General features: G+C 36.6%; 1 protein-coding gene across 7 annotated transcripts in view; it reads left to right on the top strand.

The window, feature by feature from the left end:
* Positions 1–22,276, top strand: part of Relch (RAB11 binding and LisH domain, coiled-coil and HEAT repeat containing) — an 86,146-nt gene that overhangs the window by 22,154 nt on the left and 41,716 nt on the right. For 6 of the 7 annotated variants that reach the window (XM_055601303.1, XM_055601313.1, XM_055601296.1 and 3 more), the window contains exons 6-11: positions 241–444; positions 547–638; positions 1,190–1,465; positions 3,623–3,698; positions 6,936–7,031; positions 14,415–14,527. In XM_055601303.1, the coding sequence (XP_055457278.1) occupies positions 241–444; positions 547–638; positions 1,190–1,465; positions 3,623–3,698; positions 6,936–7,031; positions 14,415–14,527 (857 nt within the window). Of the gene's footprint in view, positions 1–240; positions 445–546; positions 639–1,189; positions 1,466–3,622; positions 3,699–6,935; positions 7,032–14,414; positions 14,528–22,276 lie in introns of those variants that run through there. The other variant, XM_055601342.1, reaches the window with a different exon arrangement.

Genomic DNA, 22,276 nt, shown 5'->3' with positions numbered 1-22,276 from the left:
GTGTGTGTGTGTGTGTGTGTGTGTGTGTGTGTGTGTGTGTGTGTGTGCGCATTCTTGTATATGGATAAGTCAGGGAACAGATTTGATTTTGTACCTCTACCATATTGGTGCCAGGGACTGAACTCAGCTCATTGAATTTGACAGCAAAGGCCTTTACCCACTGAGCCATCACACCAGCTTCTCAAGGATTTTTAAAAATGTTTTCTTTGTGTGTGTGTGTGTGTGTGTGTATTCTATTAGGATTTTGAATTATGGGATGATGTGGGATTAAACATTCCCAAACCTCCAGACTTGCTACAACTTTACCGAGATTTTGGAAATCATCAAGTGACTGGAAAAGATCTTGTGGATGTGGCCAGTGGAATAGATGAAGATGAATTAGAGGCTCTTACACCAATTTTAGGGAATGACCCTCCAACCCTTGACACTCCCCTGCCTATAGAGGTGAGAAATACTAGTTAATTACTCATTTCCACAAAAAGTTTATGTAAAAATATTACTGTGAGATCTTGAGTTTCTGCTTTTTTTCCTGCTTTGATTTTTTAGAACTCCTTGCTAGTACAGAAATTAGAAGATAAAATTAGTTTATTAAATAATGAAAAATGGTCATTGATGGAACAAATCAGAAGGCTTGAAAGGTTAGTACTTAGTTGTTATTCGTAAAAGTCCTAAAGTTTGTATTGACATTGGCAGGTTATATAGATACATGAAGCAGGGTTTCAATGTAAGGCATAGTATTTTCACATAGCTGTTATTAAAGCCTTTAATTAGTTTCTGTATTTAAAATAGCAAAATGTCTCCCCTCACCAGTAAACTAGATTGATGTAGTTATCTTATACTTAAAAGAAGTTAGATAATTTAACTTCACCCAAATCATTTCAGTTTCTGTAAAATAACACCACATAAGTGGCATTCATGTTTCCCCATTCATTATTCCATTTTCTTTGGATAATATTTGGTGAGTTTGATTCCAGTATTTCAAATGGCGATTTCTCCATAGCAGGATTTAGGGCCATTGTTTCTCCTTCTCGTGATAGTTTGCAGCTACACTTTTAGGAAAGAGAGCTTGGGCTCAGCAGCTATTTGGCTTTTAGAATGTTCTGCTTGTATTCACCCTTTCTCTGGGGGTAGATACTGTTGTTAAAGCTTTCAAAACTGAAATTGTTCTCTGCGAATTTTCTTTCTTCAGTGAGATGGACATCCTCAAAACTGAACACTTTACCACCCCAGCAGTTGGTGACTTTGTTCAGCCTTCCCAGAAAGATTCTGAAGATAGTAGACAGACAGTTGTAAATAGTTCAGACCAGGAAAAAAACAAGGATGTTCATCTTGAAATACCAGGTGAAGCCGATTCCTCTATTTCTAAAGAGAATTCCTCAGGTTCATTCCCCAGGAAGGAAAGCGAAGAACTGCCACCTTCTTCTGTACCAAGTAAAACCACAGTCCATTTTGACCAGCCCAACAGGTAGGTTAGTGTGCATGCTATGCTTTGAAATGTGTCTTTCACTATTTGTGCATTGTCAGGCTGGAAGAACCTCAGTTTATATTGGAACGCCTTTTGCAGAGTTACAAATTATTACATTTGATATGACTTAGCATATGTGTGGAATGCCTGTCTCAAAATGGCACAAATAATTATTAAATTATATCCAAGAGAAGAAAACCATAAATTGACAATTCTGTCTTTGTTAAGTTCATAAGACCGTAAATACCCTGTAGGTTACTAAGAGCTCTTGGCATTCTCTCCACGCCTCCTACCTGTCTTCTGTTATCAGACTCAGATTTTAATGCTATAACAAAACAAGACAAAAGTTTTGTTCCCAGGCCTTTTTCTACATCTGCTTCATTACTAGCAATGTGTCATTAACACTCTCTTAATTCATTTGATTTTTGCTGAATTATAGTGCTTAAAGTTAGGAAAAGAAAAAATGGTAAACCATGGATCCTATCCTTTGTGATCAGATTAACTAGTAGAGTAAACAAGCATAAATTTTAAATATTTTCAGTTGCCCCCTCGCTCTTCTTCATGGGAGTGAGAGGAGACAAGGGAGGGGGCCACAGGTGGGAAACAAATTGAATAAATTATAATAAATAATAATAAAAAAGATGGAAAAAATATTTTTAGTTATAACCAAAAAAATATTGTTAATGGACTGTTTACTAATTTTTTTATGCATATGTGCTTAGTGTATTCCAATCATTTAATCCTGTAGTTCATGTTGGCCATAATCTTCTTTGAAAACTACTGGATTTGTTTATATAAGATGCTTTCCACTCATGAATCACAACCTGTTATAGGTCTTATCTTTGTATATATGGAGCTCACAAATTGGATTAAGGTGTGTGGTCCTTAAGGTGTATTTATTCTAATCTGAATGAGATGAAATCATGGAAATGGTGCTCAGTAGTAACAGCACGTGAAAAGTCATTCCATATAAGAGCACCCATATAGTTCTTTTATACTCTGAAGGTTGATGGTGTTATATTCACTCAGTAGATCCTAACTGTGTGCCAGGCAGTTAAAGTATAAAAGTATATAAGTTTAAGTATAAAAGAGAATAGATCTTGCTTTGGGAACACATAATCAAAGCATCCAGCCTAGTTTTTAAACAGAAAGGTTTCACTGAAGAAATGTCATCTAATCTAAATTTTGAAGGCTGAGTGTTAACTAGGCAAAGAAATCAAAGAATGAATGGGTAAAGAGTCTTTTGGGAATGAAAATGGAAGAAAAAGATTGGCAAGATAACTAAATGCTGGAAGGTTTATTGGAACTGAAATGAAGAGAAAAGAATGGGTTCAGTAAGGGAAAGGAAAAGACTCGTTTGTGGTTTCTGTTTTGAACATGTAAATAGATTATGGCCCTTTCCATATAAAAAGTATAGGCAGTGCATAGAGCCTTGGCCCGCCTCTCTTAACTCTGTACTGATGGTAATTACTGAGTGCAACTTTGTGGTGCCTACTAAGTACGCTTTTGTGAGTTTTGGCATTGGCCTTGTGTTTGTAGGTAGAGCATCCCATCCGTAGTCAACCTTATGAGTACTATTTCATAGAGATCATTGTCTGAGAAACAAAGCTAGGCTTGACCATTCTTATTAAAGATCAAAGCAAGTTAATATTTTCTGTTGTCCCTCCAATGTTTTTCTTTTAAATTATATCAGGAATGTTCAGTGAACCTTCGCTTCTTTTGTAGTTTTTATGTAGGCTAAGATTGAATCATTGTAGATTAGCCCAACTGCAGTGCCTTTCTGGCTTTGTGTCTTGTTTAACCTTTGTCAGCTTTGCTGAAGCCATAGAAAATGAAGGGTGGAGATAGTACTCATTTTAGACTTTGGAAATATTATCTATAAGTATTCATCATGGCACCACTTAGTGTTTAACCCACTAGCACTTAAGGACCATTCATTTATACATGGCTTCAGGCTATTTGTGATGAGCAGTGTTTTCAGTAGTATGATTGTATCGGTCAAGTCTGATGGCTGAGAAATCTCGGCAACACAAATTCTGGGGTAGAATTATAGAAGGGAGGTGAGTTTCCATATGCAGATATACAGCTTACTTCCTCCTGAGTTAGCAGTACTAATTCTAAGGTATTGTCTCCTTGTTTTCCATTATTTTCTTGAAGGAAATTATCACCTGCTTTCCACCAAGCATTACTCTCTTTTTGTCGAATGTCAGCAGATAGTCGTTTAGGATCAGAGGTAAGTTCAAATCGCAGCTTTCATAAAATTTATCTACTTTTGGGGGAGGAAAGAGTTGTTTGTATGTTTACAGGGTTTCATATAAAAATGTTTGTGCTATGATTACAGTGCAGTTGAAAACGTATTATTTAAAAGTAATTTTTAAAAAAATAGTACCTAAAATTCTTAAGCACTAAGGAGGGCAGTTGATTATTGGTTCATTTGCAGTCTGGCACTCTTCCTTATAAAATCAGGTCAGCTTTCGTGAAGCTGATGTATTTCATCATGCAAGCTGTTGCCCTGTCATTGTTGCAGAAACCCTATATCTGACAGAGGCGTATTATCCAGAATATATAAAGTACTTAAATTAAACACCAACAAACCAAGTAATCCAATTAAAAATTGGGATACAGAACTAAACAGAAACTTCTCAATAGAGGAATACTAAATGGCAGAGAAACAATTAAAGAAATGCTCAACATCCTTAGTCATCAGGGAAATGGAAATCAAAACAACCATGAGATTTTACCTTACACCCATCAGAATGGCTAAGATCAAAAACTCAAGTGACAACTCATGCTGAAGAGGATTCAGAGAAAGAAGAACCCCCCCTCAATTGCTTTTGTGAATGTAAACTTGTACAACCACTTTGGAAATCAATCTGGCACTTTCTCAGAAAATTGGGAATAATGCTACCTTAAGATCTGGCTATACCACCTCCAGACATATATCCAAAATATGCTCAAGAATACAACAAGGACATTTGCTCAACCGTATTTGTAGAAGTTCTATTTGTAATAGCCAGAAGCTGAAAACAACCCAGATGTCCCTCAATGGAGGATTGGATACAGAAATTGTGATACTTTTACACAATGGAATACTACTCAGCAATTAAAAACAAGGAAATCATGAAATTTGCAGGCAAATGGTGGGATCTTAAAAAGATCATCCTGAGTGAGGTATCCCAGAAGCAGAAAGACACACAGTATATACTCACTTATAAATGGTACTAGACCTATAAGATAGGATAAACGTACTAAAATCTGTACACCTAAAGAAGATAAACAAGAAAGAGTACCTGGGGTAAGATGATCAATCTTGACTTAGACAAATGGGATGGACATTGGATGTAGGAGAAAACAATAACAGGACAGGAGCCTACCACAGAGGGCCCCTGAAAGACTCTACCTAGCAGTGTACAAAAGCTGATACTGAGACTCATAACCAAACCTTCAGCAGAGTGCAGGGAATCATATGAAAGAAGGAGGAGTTAGTTAGACCTGGAGAGGACAGGAGCTCCACAAGGACCAAATATATCTGTGCCCAGGGGTCTTTTCTGAGACTGTTTCTCTAACCAAGGACCATGAATGGATATAACCTAGAACCCCTGCCCAGATGTAACCCATCGCAGCTCAGTATCCAAGTGGGTTCCCTAGTTAGGGGAACAGGGACTGTCAACGACATGAACTCAATGGCTGGCTCTTTGACCTCCCTCTCCCCATACCCCCGAGGGAGGAGCAGCCTTGCTAGGCCATTGCAGCCAGTCCTGAAGAGATGTGATAAGGTAGGATCAGATGGAAGGGGAGGAGGACCTCCCCTATCAGTGGACTTAGAGAGGGGCAGGGAGGAAATGAGGGAGGGAGGTTGGGATTAGGAAGGAATGAGGGAGGGGGCTACAGCTGGGATACAAAGTAAATAAACTGTAATTAATATGAAAAATAAAAATGTAATTAAAAGGAAAGAAAGAAATTTGTAGGCAAATGGTGGGAATGAGAAAAGATCATCTTGAGTGAGGTAACCCAGAAGGAGAAACACACATGGTATGTACTTAAGTGGATATTAGCCATATAATATAGGATAAACATACTAAAATCTATACTCCTAAAGAAGCTAAACAAGGAAGACTCTAGGGAAGATGTTCAATCCTCATTCACAAGGACAAATGCAATAGACATTGGAAGTAGGAGAAGACAGGGAACAGGACAGGAGCCTACCACAGAAGGCCTCTGAAAGACTCAGTATACTGATCGAGGTATTGAAGCAGAGGCTGAGACTCATAGCCAAACTCTAGGCAGAGTGCAGGTAATCTTATGAAAGAAGGGTGAGATAGAAAGACCTGAAAGGGACAGGAGCTCCAAAAGGAGACCAACAGAGCCAATAAAACTGAGCCCTGGGCCTCCTGCAGAGATTGTTAACCCAACCAAGGACAATGCATGGAGAGGACCTAAAACTCCAGTTCAGATGTAGCCCATAAGACTCACTCTCCAAGTGGATTTCCTAATAAAGTGAACAGAGGCTCTCTCTGTCATGAACTCAGTGACAGACTCTCTGATCACCTCCCCCTGGGGGGTCCAGTCTTTCCAGGCGAGAGGAAGACAATGCAACCAGTCCTGATGAGATCTGATAGGGTAGGTTCAAATAGAAGGGGAGGAAGACCTCACCTATCAGTAGACTAGGAGAAGGGCCTTGGGGGAGAAGAAGGAGAGAGGGTGGGATTGGGAGGAGATAAGGAAGGGGGACACAGCCCGGAAACCAATTGAATAAATTGTAATAAATGATAATAATTAAAAAAAAAGAAAAGAAAAGAAAGAAAACATACCAGCAACCATTGATGAGGCTCCATTTCTGGGCTATCCCTGCTTTCCAGAGCTGAAACATAGCAGGCCTCCCATTTTTCACTCCTATTATTTTTCAATAATATTTTATTTTATCTTTTAAATAAATATTTTTTCTGGCATGTGGAATTGCGTAGGTTTATGTACATTATGACTTTTAGATACATCAGTGTGAGGATCCATTGAATCAGGATGACTGATATCTATCATTACAAATATTTTTTTGTGTGTTGAACATATTCAAAATCATAAATCCTCTCTATGAGCTAATTTGTAATATTCAATTTGTTATTGACCACGATAGTTCTCTTACTGTGCTACATCTTTAGCTGCTACGATAAACAACTTTTTGTGTTGTCCTTAGTAGCTTGGAGTATAGCTTAGTAGAAGGCACTTGCTGAGCGTATGTTAGCCCAGCATCATAAACATTAAATAGATGTTATCCCTCATACCCAACTAGCATATTTACCCCATGCCTGCCCAGCAGACATGATGTTATCTGGGGCAGTGTTATTAGTAGTAGTATGAGTTATAATGCTGGAATTTGTGTTTACATCAGAAGTGACAAGATTCAAAGTATAAACTTTTACTTCCCTAGATGCACAGAAGTCATCCACAATCATTTAACTGTTTGGTTTTCTAGGTGTCTAGGATTGCAGACAGTGAAAAAAGTGTTATGTTAATGCTGGGACGGTGCCTACCACACATTGTTCCAAATGTGCTTTTGGCAAAAAGAGAGGTAAGACATATAGAAATGTTTTCATCCCAGTGGTCCCATGATGTGGTCCATTTTTGTCACTTTGAAGTTTAGTGTTATATTTTTATTTTGTGAAATCTGTTACTTGCAATCATATTCTTACTTTTGTGCATGCGTCTCTGCTCCTAGAGAATGGTTTTACACCTCTGTCAGGTGAGTTCAGTAAACCTGCATGGAATTCATGGTTTCCAGTTTTGCTTAAAGCATTATTATTAGCTTCTGCAGTGCTATTACTGTAGGTCCATTTATGTGTCATGAGTGCAATTATTTTCACACTACCAAACACTAATTGATTTTTTTCTGTTCTTTTGATGTCTTTGATACGTCTACAAAAGTTGACACTCATTGAAAACTAACAAAGACTAATTAATTAATAATGTAACTGTTTCCCCAAATGCATTTGTAACTGCTCGTTATAAATGTTACTTTCACTGTGTTTATTTGACAATAAATTATATTAGGATAATAATGATTACAATTATAATAACCCTTTTAAGGTTCCTTCTTAGGTTTTTCTTGTATATACATCCTTGGGAGGTACTTTAAACATCCTAGATAACATTACAAATAAATTTTAGTATATGAGACCTAGATCATGAGCCAGGAACGTAGTAAGAAGTTATCTTTACAGGTATAAATAACTATTACATAATTATATATACTTAGCCAGTAAAAAATTAAAAAGTATATGTTTTTGTCATTATTGTGTTAATGTTTACCTTTTATTTTACTCATATTTATGGGACCTACAGTATAATAGGTACATAATGCATTGGCAAAACCCATTTAAAGCTGACTTTAGTTATCTATTTAAGCAAAAGAAATTTGTACTGATCCTCAAGAAAGGATATGTAAAACTTTGAAAGATTTTATTCCTGTACGTGTTTTTAATTTTTAAAATGCTTTGAAACCATTCTTGCTGATGGCTTTATTTTTATCTAATTTAAAGTGATTATACGAATAGTAATATGTGTGGAAGTTTTCTAGATCTTGAAGGATCAGTGCCCAAATTCAGATTGTTTTGCAGTTCTGCCTGGCAGGATAGTGTTTGGGCTTTTCCTTTCTTGGCTTGTAATGTTTTGAATGTGTTATGAATTACTGTTTGCATCCTCTTACTTGTCCTTCTCAGCACAGTCATAACTGTAACCAACCTGATTCTCTTAAGACCAGTTTCACCTTTTCTGTTTTTTTAATCTTAATCATAAAGCACTTCTATAACTAAAATCTGGTTGTACTGCATGAAGTATTTATGGGCTTCTATCAATAATCAGATACAGTGTGCTTGTGTGTATACATGTATACTTGTCTGACTGACTTTAAATTTTTTATGTTTGAAAACTATTGAATATTTTTGTAGGTTCATGAAGAACTGGTCCTTTTCTCTAATTAGTTTTATCTTGTTCTATTCAATTAAAGTTGTATTCTCTTAAAATTAAATTAGTAAATTGTGAAGTGTATATTTGCTTGGTTTAAACTAAATTCCTGGATATAAAATATGAAAGGACAAAACCTTAGAGCATGTGCTTAACACCTATATGGCTCTAGGTTGAATGCGTAATACCACCAGAGGGAAAAAAGAGGAAAAACTTGTCTTACTATATCCCTGACATTGAATTTATTTTTATATTTTACCTGTTTAAGTCTATATTTTTAAAGAGTTCTTGTGATTAAAGGATTAGTATTTGGGGCTTATTTCCCAACTTTTGATTGCTTTTTTTTTTTATTTTCAGCATAAGCAGAGATAAAAAAAATTTAGTCAACTGATGATCATAATATTCTGATTCCATAACACATTAAAAACAGGGTTTGAGACTTTTAGTAAGCAATATGTTAATATACATTAATTTTTTTAAGTAGAAAAAGATAGACAACACAAACCCTTTTTCAGATTCCACATAAAATTTTAATAACTTCTAATATTTTTCCAAATCCTTTAAACATTTTTAATTGGACTGTCTTTTATGTTTTAGCTATAAGAATAGAGATCTTAATATATTATGCATATAAAATCCTTATCCCATGTGACTTGCAATCATTTTATCATCTTACCGCTTACATTAAGATTATTGAGCTAACATAGTTCAATAGAAAAACTTTTGCCTGTTGAAGACCTTTGCCACCTCTTTTGACAATCAACTGGCAATAGATTGTGTAGGTCTGAAAATCTCATATATATATATATATATATATATATATATATATATATATATATATATATATATATATATTACCTATCATTAAGCCACTCCCACACTGATTTTGATTACTCTTGTGTTTAAAAAGTTTAAATAATTGGGACATTTGAGTCTTCCAATTTTACTTGTTCACTATTACTTGGTTATCTAGGGAGCCTCACATTTATATAGACCTTAATGCTTAGCTTCCTTTTCTGCAAAAACTGGTCATGAAGATTTTGAAAGATATATTGAAACTTTTCATGACCTAGGGAACATTGCTATTCTGCCAACATTATCTTCCCTGCTTCCCCGCATATGGGTGTGTCATGGCTTTTTGGGGGGTGGGGAGTTGGGGTTTGGGGTTTTTTTGAGGCCAGGTTTCTCTGTGTAGCCCTAGCAGTTCTGGAACTTAGTCTGCAGACCACAGTGTCCTCAAACTCAGAGATCCACTTGCCTCTACCTTAAGTGCTAGGATTAAAGGCGTGCACCGCCACGCCTGGCTTATGTCATAGTTTTCTATTCATCATCAGTGCTTTAACTTCTTTGATTTCATTTGTTCTCAGCATTTATTCTTTTAGTTGGTGTTAAGAATGAAATTTTTTTATTAATTTTCTTTTAGGTTATTCATTGCTAGTATATAGAAATATTACAGCTGTTTATGTTCATTTATAATACCTTATAACTTTAAACGAATTTTATTTCATTGTTAATAGTTTTTATGACTCCTCTGGTGTTTTCTGCATGTAGAACCATAGAATCTAATCTACAGAGATAATTTTGGAGACTTGGACACCCTTCACTTATTCCTGTGTTTTAAATACTCTATATAGGATTAGGAATAAATTTTGAATGACAGTCTTTATTGGAAGCAGATACCTTTGTCATGTGGGTGACTGATCTGGTGTGGGCAGAGATGCTCTTAGTCTTTTTTGCCTTTTATGCTAGTTCTGGAGTTTTACTTTATCTTGAGAGGGTAATAAATTTGGTCATGTTCTTTTTTTCATGTGTATTGATATGATAACATGATTTTTCCTCGTTCTATGTAGTGGTATATTGGTTTTATGTTCATTCTTGACTTGCTGGAGTATAGCCCTTTTGTGGTTTATAATCCTTTTAATGTGCTATTGATTGGTCATTAGTATTTTGTTGAATATTTTTGTGCCGGTATTCATAAGAGATACTGGTCTAGAGTTGTCTAGTGTTTTTACAATTGTTTTCTACTTTACATACCTGGCTGGGTAATATCTTCCTAGAATGTGCTGGGGACTACTTACTGATCATTCACTTTGTTTTAGATCCTTTTTAGGTGCCTGTCCCCCTTCTTATCAAATGCACACTGTTTTTTCAAAGTAGAAAATTGGAACTAGAGAAATAGTTAAGCAGTTAAGAGCACTTGCTGTTTTTTTTCCCTGTGCTCAGCTCCCAGCAGCCATATAAGGTGGCTTACAACCATCTGAAACTTCAACTCCAGGGAATACACATTTAATTTATTATAGATATAATTACCATAGATATTTTCTTAACCATGGTGGTCATGATTTTACTTTTGTGTAAAAAATCAAATTCTTAAATATCTGCAAATGACATTTTATATATTTAAATTAAAATACACAGACATTTTTCTAACAGTATTACCTTGTCTGCTTAGAGAAATTTGGCTGTCGTATTGTAGCAATCATATTTACATTGAAAGTTTTTTAAAAGCTGGAGTTCTTGAATTAGAGGGATGATGCCAAAAGGAGAACATTGATCCGGTTTATGAATGAGTTGTGTAATAAGTAAAATGGTGAGCAGTAATCTCTGAGTTGTGGATATGTTAATGCTTCAGAGACTTAAAGGTGAATTCACAGTAAATGTGAATAAATAGCATGAAAGATGTGTGCTTTTGGAATTTTTTATTTCAAGAGTACTATAAGAAGGTGGGAATAAATAAATGACAGAATTGAGATTATTTATGTCTGATCCACTTAGCAGGTAAAATTCTAGTGACAATCTGTGCCACTTATGTTAACAGGCTCTTAATGTTTTGATTGTTATTTCTATCAGCACTGTGTCTGAGGAAGAGGCTCTCTGGCTTCCCTTCCTCACTGAGTTGTACATGTTACAACCATTAATGTATCATATATCAAGGTGTATATCAAGTGTATATCAAGGTATTCTTAATTACCTTGGTATGGAACATCAACCCAAAATTATTGGTAGTGATTTCCCATATGTTACAAATTTTGCTAGCAAGGAATTAAATCAGACAGCAATAAAAATTATTAACAGCTATCTATTTTAACAAGCAGAAACTGGGTTTTTCTTCAGAATTTCAGTATCTTTAGTTTTAGAATAAAGGAACCCAAACTTCGATGCTTTGCTTCTCATGTTGCAATTTGGATTGTTTGGTAATGGCTACTATGATGAGAAGCTGCCTTTGTTGTTGTTGTTGTTGTTGTTGTTGTTGTTTGGTTTTAGTTTTTTGAGGCAGAGTTTTCTCTGTGTGACCTTGGCTGTCCTGGACTCACTTTGTAGACCAGACTATCCTTGAACTCACAGAGATCCACCTGCCTCTACCTCCCCCAGTGCTGAGATTACAGCTACATGTCATTGTGACTATCGATAAGAAACTTTTTGAGGCCACCTTTAGTTTAATAAGGTCAACGTATCCACAGGGGATACATACATATATATATGTAACATTTGTCATATCTGCAGTAATTCAAATTCTTAACCTGTTTCACTTGAGGAACGTGAAATGTTTGCCTTTGGTACAGAACCAGTGTCCTCAGCTGCCATATCCTTAGCCATTAAAGCTAAACAATTTTGTATATAATACATGAAGAACTTCTGTTTTGTTAAGAATGCTAAGCATCATGACAAAGGAAACCAGAAAGAAGTGTTGTAAAGCATAAAAAAGAAATGTTCTGTACCACATTTTTAAATTTTTTAAAGACCAAAGATTATACTACTTGTTTTAAATTCTCTCTATACAAGTATGTCAAGTGTCTTTTCTTCATGTCATAACTTTATAAGTTTTAAAATGAATATAAATTATAGATAAAATGAATATAGATTAGACTATAGATTAAGAAAAGAATATAAAAGATAATATAGGAAGTACACATGTAGATACAGACAGGAAGAGGGATACGAGTTCAAGAAAGCTGCTGGGGAGCAAACGATTGGAGCTGATAGGAGGAACAGGTCAAACTTGGGAGTCTTTTTGTTTCAGAAGTCGTTTGTTCTCTGTGCTTCTGGGAGAATTTCTAACATAGAGTTATACTCTTAGTAGGGTAGCCTGACGTTGAAACTTGTAACTCCTCTCATTGGTTGCATTGACTCATCAGCCTGAACAGAATCACCTAAAAGATTGAAACATTTTTTGCTATTAGTGGTCTTCTCCCCTGTGTCACTGAATTTCCAGGTCAAATTAAATGTTTTATGAGTGTTCTCCAACAAAATCTTTACTAATCCAGCACACATCATATTGGTATCCAGTGAAGTCTTCAAGGACTCATATGTATTCTGTCTTCCATTCTCCATGCAGAGTTATTTCTCCTGATTTTTATTTCTGTCACATTTCAGTTGCTGTTTAGTCTAAGATCCACATAGGCTTCTAAATAAGATGATTGAAGTAACAGAATAAGTACTTTTGACTTTTTACTTCTTACATTTGTTTGGAGTTCCTCTTATCTAGATTTTATAACCTCTATTTTAAAATTTATATCAACTAAGGAAAATTTAATATGAAACATAAAAATCCTTGAAAAATAATAGAAAAAGTCTTTTACTTGCCTTTAAGATCCAATCCCAGCTCTACAGATTGTGTCATCTACTTCTAATTAAGCAACTACATACTCAAGACTTGCTTCTCTTACAGGGTAAATTTAGCGTGGTCTTCTGCTAAAGAAGATCTTAGGATGTAATCTCTTGCCAGAGCAGCCATGTTCTGAATTAAAATTCCTTTACAACTTCCTTTTTTCTCTTTAAGCTAAAAATTATACATAATTTAACTTTTACAATAGAAAAAATTATCAATACTACAAACTTAATGTCTGAAAGACGTTAAGAAGATCCGCTCAGCCATTGATCTAATGATCCTCTATCATTGCAGTCCTGACCATCTGTCCTTCAGAATCAATCTATTTCAGCATCAAGGTTTTCCGGTCTGCCAGTCTGATGATCTCTATGTCCCTATTCAGCTGGTTTGTTAAGCAGTCTCCTTGCAGGGGGATCTGTTTTCTGCACAGCTTCCTTGAGTCGTGCCTTTCTTTGGGAAGCTTATCTTATTCATATCAGATCTCTATCAATTTTGATACAACCCTTAGTATTTTATCAACTGTGGAAAAATAGGCAAAACTTCTTTCCCAATGAAACACATTCCTTGAGTTCCATTCTGATGCTAAAAGTATACAGGTTAGTTTTTTTCCACAATCCAGTGTGTTTGTTTGTTTGTTTGTTTGTTTGTTTGTTTTCTGAGACAGGTTTTCTCCGTGTAGTCTTGGCTGTCCTGGACTTACTTTGTAGACCAGTCTGGCCTCGAACTCACAGAAATCTTTCTGCCTCTGCCTCCCTGAATGCTGGGATTAAAGGCATGTGCCACCACACCCAGTTGACAATCTAGTGTGTTTTAGGTAATCTTATTCCCCACCCCACTTTCTGTTTATAATTAGATCTTTCCTCATTGAGGAAAGTTTTGTTTTTGTTTATTTTGATTTTTGCTTGCCCATGTTTGTTTTTATTTGGATTTGATTGTTGTTTACAGGGAGGGGTTATAGGTCAGGGCCTTATACATATAAGCTAATTACCTTATCAATGGCCCAGTCCCAGGGAAAAGTTTTTATTTATTTATTTTTGGTTATTGTTGTTTTTACCTTTTAAGACTTTAAAAACAAATAGTGAACCTCTGCAAGAAATTTAAAACACTTTCAAAATTAAAGGTAAATCAGTTTTTCAGTGGTGGGATGTTATGAAATATAAAAACAGAGTTTTTGGGCAGTACTGGATAGGAAAACAAGGTCAGTTGAATCTTAAGTAACTTTTATTACACTGATTTACCCTTTTGTGTAACCAACATATACATATTTATAATGATACTCTTGTTTTTTGAGGTTTAATGTTTAAGGGTATTCTGGAAGAAAAAAAGTAGAATATATTGCAATAAATGTTTATTTTGAATTTCTCCACCCTCGTGTTTCTTTAGGAGTTGATCCCCCTCATATTATGTACAGCATGTCTACACCCTGAGCCTAAAGAAAGAGACCAGCTCCTCCATATACTCTTCAACCTGATCAAAAGGCCGGATGATGAGCAAAGGTGGGTGTACTGCACCTGCAGGCCATCTTTTTCCTTGCCGGGTACCATCTTCAGTGTGCTGCAGCTCTTCTGTCCACTGTCACGTAGGTGGCTTCAATGATGCTATTGTCAGCTTTGCTTTTTTTCTCTGCTCAACTCATTTTTTAAAAGGAATCTGCAATTTTCCCAGACAAATAAACAGATAATAGGGAAATCACTATGAGAAATTAAGTTTCCGGAAATAAGTACTTCATGAAGAAAAAGAAAAGAGTGAAAAATATGTCCAAATCCTATTGAGATGCCCTGCCACTGTAATTACTGATAACCAAGTCTTTGCAAAGTGAACTTGTACCTTGTTCTTTTTGTTTGTTCGTTTTTCACTTTACGTCCCCCTCCCTCCTCTCAACACAACCCTACCCTCCCTGCCTCTTCCCCCATCCTCTCTGCCCTTCTCAGAAAAGGGAAGCAACCATCACCAAACCACTACATCAGGATTGAGTGAGTCTTCTTCCAGTTAGGCCAGGCAAGGCAGCCCCACCAGAGGAAAGTGATCAAAAAGCAGGCAACGGAGTCCATGTCAGAGACAGCTCTTGCTCTCTTTATTGGGGAACCCATTTGAGGACTATGCTGCCCATCAGCTGGCTACATATGTGTAGGAGGCCTAGGTCCAGTCTTTGGTTGGTCTCTGCAAGTACCTCTCAGCCCTGGTTAGTTGGCTCTCTTGATCTTCTTATGGAGAGTTTCTGTCCTTTTATTCTTTTCCCCACTTTTCCATAAGACTCTTAGCACTCAGCCTAATGTTTGGTTGTGAGTCTCAGCATCTGTTTAGATTGGCTGCTGGGTGGAGCCTCTCAGAGGACAGGTGTGCTATGCTCCCATCTACAAGCATAGCAAAGTATCATTAATAGTGTCAGGGGTTGGCTCTTTCCCATGGGGTGTGTCTCCGGTTGGGTTAGGCCTTGGTTGGACATTCCCTCAATCTCTGATCTAACTTTACCCTGTACATCTTGTAGGCAGGGTATATTTTGGTTCAAAGTTTTTGTGTGTGGGGTGGTGTCCCCCTTCCTCCACTGGAAGTCTCTTTAGTCTCCATGACCTGAGCTATTAGGAGTCTTAGCTAGAGTAATGCCTATATCCTCCCAGGAGCCTACCCTGTTGTATGTCTCCTCCAGCTTGTCTCAGCAATGCCCTGCCCTCGGTTTCTCTATTCTCTCCAAGCCCTCTGGCCTCCTGCCCACTCTCTCCTCACATCTGATCCCCACTCTCATTTTTCTCAATACTCCCTCTCCTACCCTGTTCCCTCTCTTCATCCAGTTCTTCTGTCTATTCTAATTCCCCTTCTGAGTGAGATTCAAGCATCCTCCCTTGGGCCCTCCTCGTTACTTAGCTTCTTTGGGTTTGTGTACTATATGGCTAATATTCATTTATAAGTGAGTACATACCCTGTGTGTCTTTCTGGTTCTGGGTTACCTCACTCAGGATGACCTTTTCTACTTCCATAATTGCCTTCAAATTTCATAATGTTTCTATTTTTAATAGCCAAGTAGTATTCCAATGTGTAAAGCTACCACAGTTACTTTATCCATTTTTCAGTTGAAGGGCATTGGGTTGTTTCCAGTTTCTGGCTATTATGAATAAAGCTATTATGAACATAATTGAGCAAATGTCCTTGTTGTATGCCAGAGCGTCTTTGGGGTATATGCCCATGAGTGGTATAGCAAGGTTTTGAGGTATGGCTATTTCCAGTTGTCTGAGAAGGCGCCAGATTGATTCCACAGTATTTGGAAAAGTAAGTTTGTATTCCCATCAGCAGTGGAGAGGGTTCCCCTTTCTCCACATTCTTGCCAGCATGTGCTATCACTTGAGTTTTTTATCTTAGCCATTCTGGGGGATGTAAGATGGCATCTTGGAGTAGTTTTGATTTGCAGTTCCCTGATGACTAAGGTTGTTGAATATTTCTTTGAGTGCTTCTCCACCATTTGAGAGTCCTTTGTTGAGAATTCTCTGTTTAGCTCTGTACGCCATATTTTTAAAAATAATTTATTTAACTTAATTCTCTATGTGTTGGCATGAAGGTGTCAGAATGCATAAGACCATGTTATAAACAGTTGTGAACTGCCATGTGGTTGCTGGGAATGGAACCCGGGTTCTTTGGAAGTGCAGCTACTGCTCTTAACCACTGAGCCATCTCTCCAGCCCTCTCTGTACCCCATATTTTAATTGGATTATTTCATTTGTTGGTGTTTAATTTCTTGAGTTTATTATATATTTTGTATATTAGCCCTCTGTCAGATGTAGGGTTGGTGAAGATATTTCCCCAATTTTTAGGCTACTATCTTATTCTTTTGACAGTTTCCTTTTCCTTACAGAAGCTTTTCAGTTTCATGAGGCCCCATTTATAAATTGATACTGTTAGAGCCTAGGTTGGTATTTTGTTCAGGAAGCTGTTTCCTGTGCCAATGAGTTCAAGGCTCTTCCCCCACTTTCTCTTCTAACAGATTTAGTGTATCTGGCTTTAGGTTGAAGTCTTTGATCTGCTTGTACTTGAGCTTTGTACACAGTGATAAATATGGATCTATTTGCATACTTACACATGCTGACATCTAGTCAGACCAGTACCATTTGTTGAAGATGCTATTTTCCATTGTATGGTTTTGGCTTTTTTGTCAAAAATCAAGTGTCTGTAGGTATGTGGGCTTATTTCTGGGTCTTTGATTCAATTCCATTGGTCAAGCTGTCTGTTTTTATGCCAATACCATGTGGCTTTTATTACTATTGCTTTGTAGTACAACTTGAAATCAGGAATGGTGATACCTCCAGAAGTTCTTTTACAATGTACAATATTGTTTTCTTTATCCTGGATTTTTTGTTTTTCCATATGAAGTTGAGAATTTATAGACCTTTCACGGTCTGTAGAGAATCATGTTGCACTGTTGTTGGGAATTGCACTGAATCTATAGATTGCTTTTGATAAAATGGCCATCTTTACTCTGTTAATTTTACTGATCCATGAGCATGGGAGATCTTTTCATCCTCTGATATCTTCTTCAGTTTCTTTCTTCAGAGACTTGAAGTTCTTGTCATACAAGTCTTTCACTTGCTTGGTTAGAGTTACACCAAGATATTTTATATTTGTGGTTATTGTGAAGGGTATTGTTTCCCTAGTTTCTTTCTCAGCCCATTTATTATTTTTATAAAGGAGGGCTACTAGTTTTTTGTTTGTTTGTTTGTTTGTTTGTTGTTTTTGTTTTTAGTTGATTCTGTATCCAGCCACTTTGCTGAAGGTGTTCATCAGTTGTAGTTCTTGGGTAGAATTTTGGGGATTTCTTATGTATACTATCATAACATCAGCTAATAGTGATAGTTTGACTTCTTCCTTTCCAATTTGTATTCTCTTGATCTCCTTTAGTTGTCTTATTGCACTCAGTAGGACTTTAAGTACTATGGTGAATAGGTATTGAAAGAGTGAACAGCTTTATCTTGTTCCTGATTTTAGTGGAATTCCTTTAAGTTTCTCTCCACTTAATTTGATGTTGACTATTGGCTTGCTATACGTTGGTTTAAATATGGGCTTTGAATCTCTGACCTCTCTAAAACGTTTATCGTAAAGGGGTTTATCATAAAGTGGATTTTGTCAAAGGCTTTTTCAGCATCTAATGAGATGATCATGTGTTGTTTTTTTCTTTCAGTTTGTTTATAGGGTGGATTATGTTGATGGATTTTCATTATGTTGAGTCATCCCTGCTTCCCTGGGATGAAGCCTACTTGCTCATGTTTTTGATGTGTTCTTGGATTTGGTTTGCAAGTATTTAATTGAATATTTTTGCATCAATGTTCATGAGGGAGATTAGTCTGAAATTTTCTTTCTTGGTTGAATCTTTGTGTAGTTTACAGTCAAGGTGACTGTAGCTTCATAGAATTAGTTTGACAATGTTCCTTTATTTTCTATTTTGTGAAATAGTTTGAGGAGTATTAGTGGATAAACCAATGTATTGGAGTATTGGGAGATAAAACCACATGGCTCTGGGCTATTTTTGGTTGGGAGACTGTTAATAACTCTTTCTATTTCCTTAGGGGATATAGGTTTATTTAAATTGTTTACCTAATCTTGATTTAAATTTGCTAAGTGATACTTAGCTAGAAGATTTTCCATTTCATTTAGATTGTTCAATTTTGTGGAGTATAGACTTTTGAAGATCTAATGATTCTTTGGATTTCCTTAGTGTCTGTTGTTATGTCCTCCTTTTCTTTCTGATTTTTTTTAATTTGGATATTATCACTCTCTCTTAGTTAATTTGGCTAAGGGTTTGTCTATCTTGTTGATTTTTCCCAAAGAACCAGCTTTTAGTTTCGTTGATTCTTTGTATCATTCTCTTCGTTTCTAAGTTATTGATTTCAGCCCTGACTTTAATTATTTCGTGCTACTACTCCCCTTGGGTGTGTTTGCTTCTTTTTGTTCTGGAGTGTTCAGATGTTTTGTTACGTACCTAGTATGTGATCTCTCCAATTTCTTTCTGAAAGCATCTATGCTATGAACCTTCCTCTTAGCACTGCTTTCAATGTGTCCCATCTGCTTGGCTATGTTGTGCCTTTATTTTGTTGAGTTCTATAAAGTCTTTTATTTCTTTCTTGATTTTTATTTCTTTCCTGACCCAGTGGTCATTGAGTAGAGAGTTGTTCATTTTTATCTTGTTGTATATGTTGAGGCTTGCTTTATCACAAAGTATATGGTCAGTTTTGGAGAATGTTCCGTGAGATGCTGAGAAGGTATACTCTTGTGTTTGGATGAAATGTTCTGTAGATATCTGCTAAGTCCGTTTGATTCACAATGTCAGTTAATTTCATAATTTCTTTGTGTAGTTAACTTGTCCATTGGTGAGAGTGTGGTGTCGAAGTCTCCCATTGTTAATGTATGGGGTTCAATGTGTGATTTAAGCATTAGTAATGTTTCTTTTACAAATGTGGGTGCCCTTACATTTGGGGTGTTCAGAACCGAGACGTCATCTTGGTGGATTTTTCCTTTGATGAGTATAAAGTGTCCTTCCCCATCTCTTTTGATTAATTTTTGTGGAAAGTCTATTTTATTAGATATTAGACTCCTGCTTGTTTCTTGGTCTGTTTGCTTAGAAAACCTTTTTCCAGCCCTTTACACTGAGATAGTGTCTATCTTTGTTGCTGAGGTGTTTCTTATATGCAGTAGAATGATGGGTCCTGTTTTGCATCCACTCTGTTAGCCTTGTGTCTTTTTATTGTGGAATTGAGTCCATTGATGTTGAGAAGTATTAATGACCAGTGATTATTGGTTCATGTAATTTTGATTTTGGTGGTAGTAGTGCAAGTATGTATCCTTCCCTTTTGTTTTTGCTGGTGTGAAATTATTTATTTCCTGTGTTTTCTTGTGTGTACTTATCTTTGTTGTATTAGAGTTTTCCTTCTAGTATCCTCTATAGGGCTGGATTAATGGAAAGATATTGTTTAAATTTGGTTTTCTCATGAAATACCTTGTTTTCTCCATTTATGGTAATTTAATGTTTTGCTGAACATAGTAGTCTGGGCTGGCATCTGTGGTATCTAAGGTATCTGCCCAGGCCCTTTTGGCTTTTAAATTTTCTGTTGAGTAGTCTGATGTAATCCTAATGGCAGATGTAATCTGCCATTATATCCTACTTGGCCCTTATCTCTTGCAGCTTTTAATATTCTATCTTTGTGGGGCTGGAGAGATGGCTCAGTTAAGAGCATTCATTGTCTGCTCTCCCAGAGGTCCTGAGTTCGATCTCAAAAACCACATGGTGGCTCACAACTATCTATGCCCTCTACTGTCCTCTCTGGCATGCGTGTGTACATGCAGATAGAGCACTGGTACATAAAGTAAAATCACTTATGCTCAAGTACACAACAAGGACATTTGCTCAACCATGTTTGTAGCAGCTTTATTTGTAATAGCCAGAACCTGGAAACAACCCAGATGTCCCTCAGTTGAGGAATGGATACAGAAATTGTAGTACTTTTACACAATGGAATACTACTCGGCAATTAAAAACAAGGAAATCATGAAATTTGCAGGCAAATGGTGGACCTTAAAAAGATCATCCTGAGTGAGGTATCCCAAAAGCAGAAAGACACACGGTATGTACTCACTTATATAGACCTACATACTAAAATCTGTACACCTAAAGAAGATAAACAAGAAAGAGGCCCTGGGATAAGATGAAATCCTCACTTAGAAAGACAAATGGGATGGACATTGGATGTAGGAGAAAACAAACAACTGGACAGGAGCCTACCACAGAGGGCCTCTGAAAGACTCTACCTAGCAGTATATCAAAGCAGATACTAAGACTCATAACCAAACCTTCGGCAGAGTGTAGGGAATCATAAGAAAGAAGGGGGAGTGAATATGAACTGGAGAGGACAGGAGCTCCACAAGGACCAAATATATCTGGGCACAGGGGTCTTTTCTGATACTGTTTCTCCAACCAAGGACCATGTATGGTTATAACCTAGAACCTCTGCTTGGATGTAGCCCGTGGTAGCTCAGTATCCAAGTGGGTTACCCTAGTAAGGGGAACAGGGACTATTTCTGACATGAACTCAATGGCTGGCTCTTTGACTCCCCACCCCACCCCCCAAGGGAGGAGCAGCCCTACCAGGCCACAGAGGAGGACTTTGCAGCCAGTCCTGAAGATAACTGATAAACCAGGGTCAGATGAAAGGGAAGGAGGTCCTCCCTATTAGTGGACTTGGAAAGGGGCAGGGAGGAAATGAGGGAGGGAGGGTTGAATTGGGATGGAATGAGGGAGCAGGATACAAGTGGGATTACAAAGTTAATAAAACTGTAACTAATACTAAAAAAATTTTTTTTAATTTCAAAAAAAATATTCTATCTTTGTTCTGTATATTTAGTGGTTTTGTTATTATATGTTATTTGTTCCTTATCTCTTGCAGCTCTTAATATTCTTTGTTCTGTACATTTAGTGTTTTGATTATTATGCAGCAGGAGGATTTTCTTTTTTGGTCCAATTTATTTGGTGTTCTGTAGAGTTCTTACAGTTTTATAGGCATCTCTTTAGGTTAGGAAAATTTCTTCTATGGTTATGTTTGAATTTTGTCGTATATACCTAGACTAAAAATTCAAAGAAAGTATTCAGTACTAAATTACCAAGACAAGGAAAGGCATTTTTTAAAAGAAGAAAATGAGATATGCGTTTTTCTGTATAGAATCACCAAACTGTTCTTAGAAAACTTTCAAACTGAATAGTATTTCTACAGTGATGTAATTTCCCTCATTCCTACTTGGCTAGTGCATGTACAGGCAGCTAGTGTCAGCTAACTCTGGCTGTGTCCTGACGACACATCTCTCCACTTGCTCTTGAATACAGTCTACTAAGAATGAAAGAGACATAGTGTAAATTTCAGGATATATAAAATAAGCTCATAACTTTGGAGCTCCTTCTACTTTAATTTCCCAACTTTATGCCTTACAACTCACTTGTTTATGGTTTTACACAAGCAAATCTTCAGAAAACACCCTAAAATTAGATAAATACTTAACGAAGCACAACTCTGTTCTACAAAACAAAAGCAAAATCTCTTATTATTCAGGCAAACATGTTTTTTCTCATCAGGCACATTATTTTATATAATGGTTTTTAGTTTCTCTGCTGACAGGCTGCTTTCTTCAGGCTACCTTGCACCTTTACTTAGTGCTTGAACATTTTACTTTTGTGTGTGTGTGTGTGTGTGTGTGTGTGTGTGTGTGTGTGTGTGTGT

This window comes from Psammomys obesus, unplaced genomic scaffold (genome assembly GCF_907164565.1).
Source record: "Psammomys obesus unplaced genomic scaffold, mPsaObe1.curated_primary_1811, whole genome shotgun sequence".
NCBI classification, from domain to species: Eukaryota; Metazoa; Chordata; class Mammalia; order Rodentia; family Muridae; genus Psammomys; species Psammomys obesus.
Note: the sequence above shows the minus strand (reverse complement) of the source record. Positions and strands in the feature narration are given on the sequence as shown.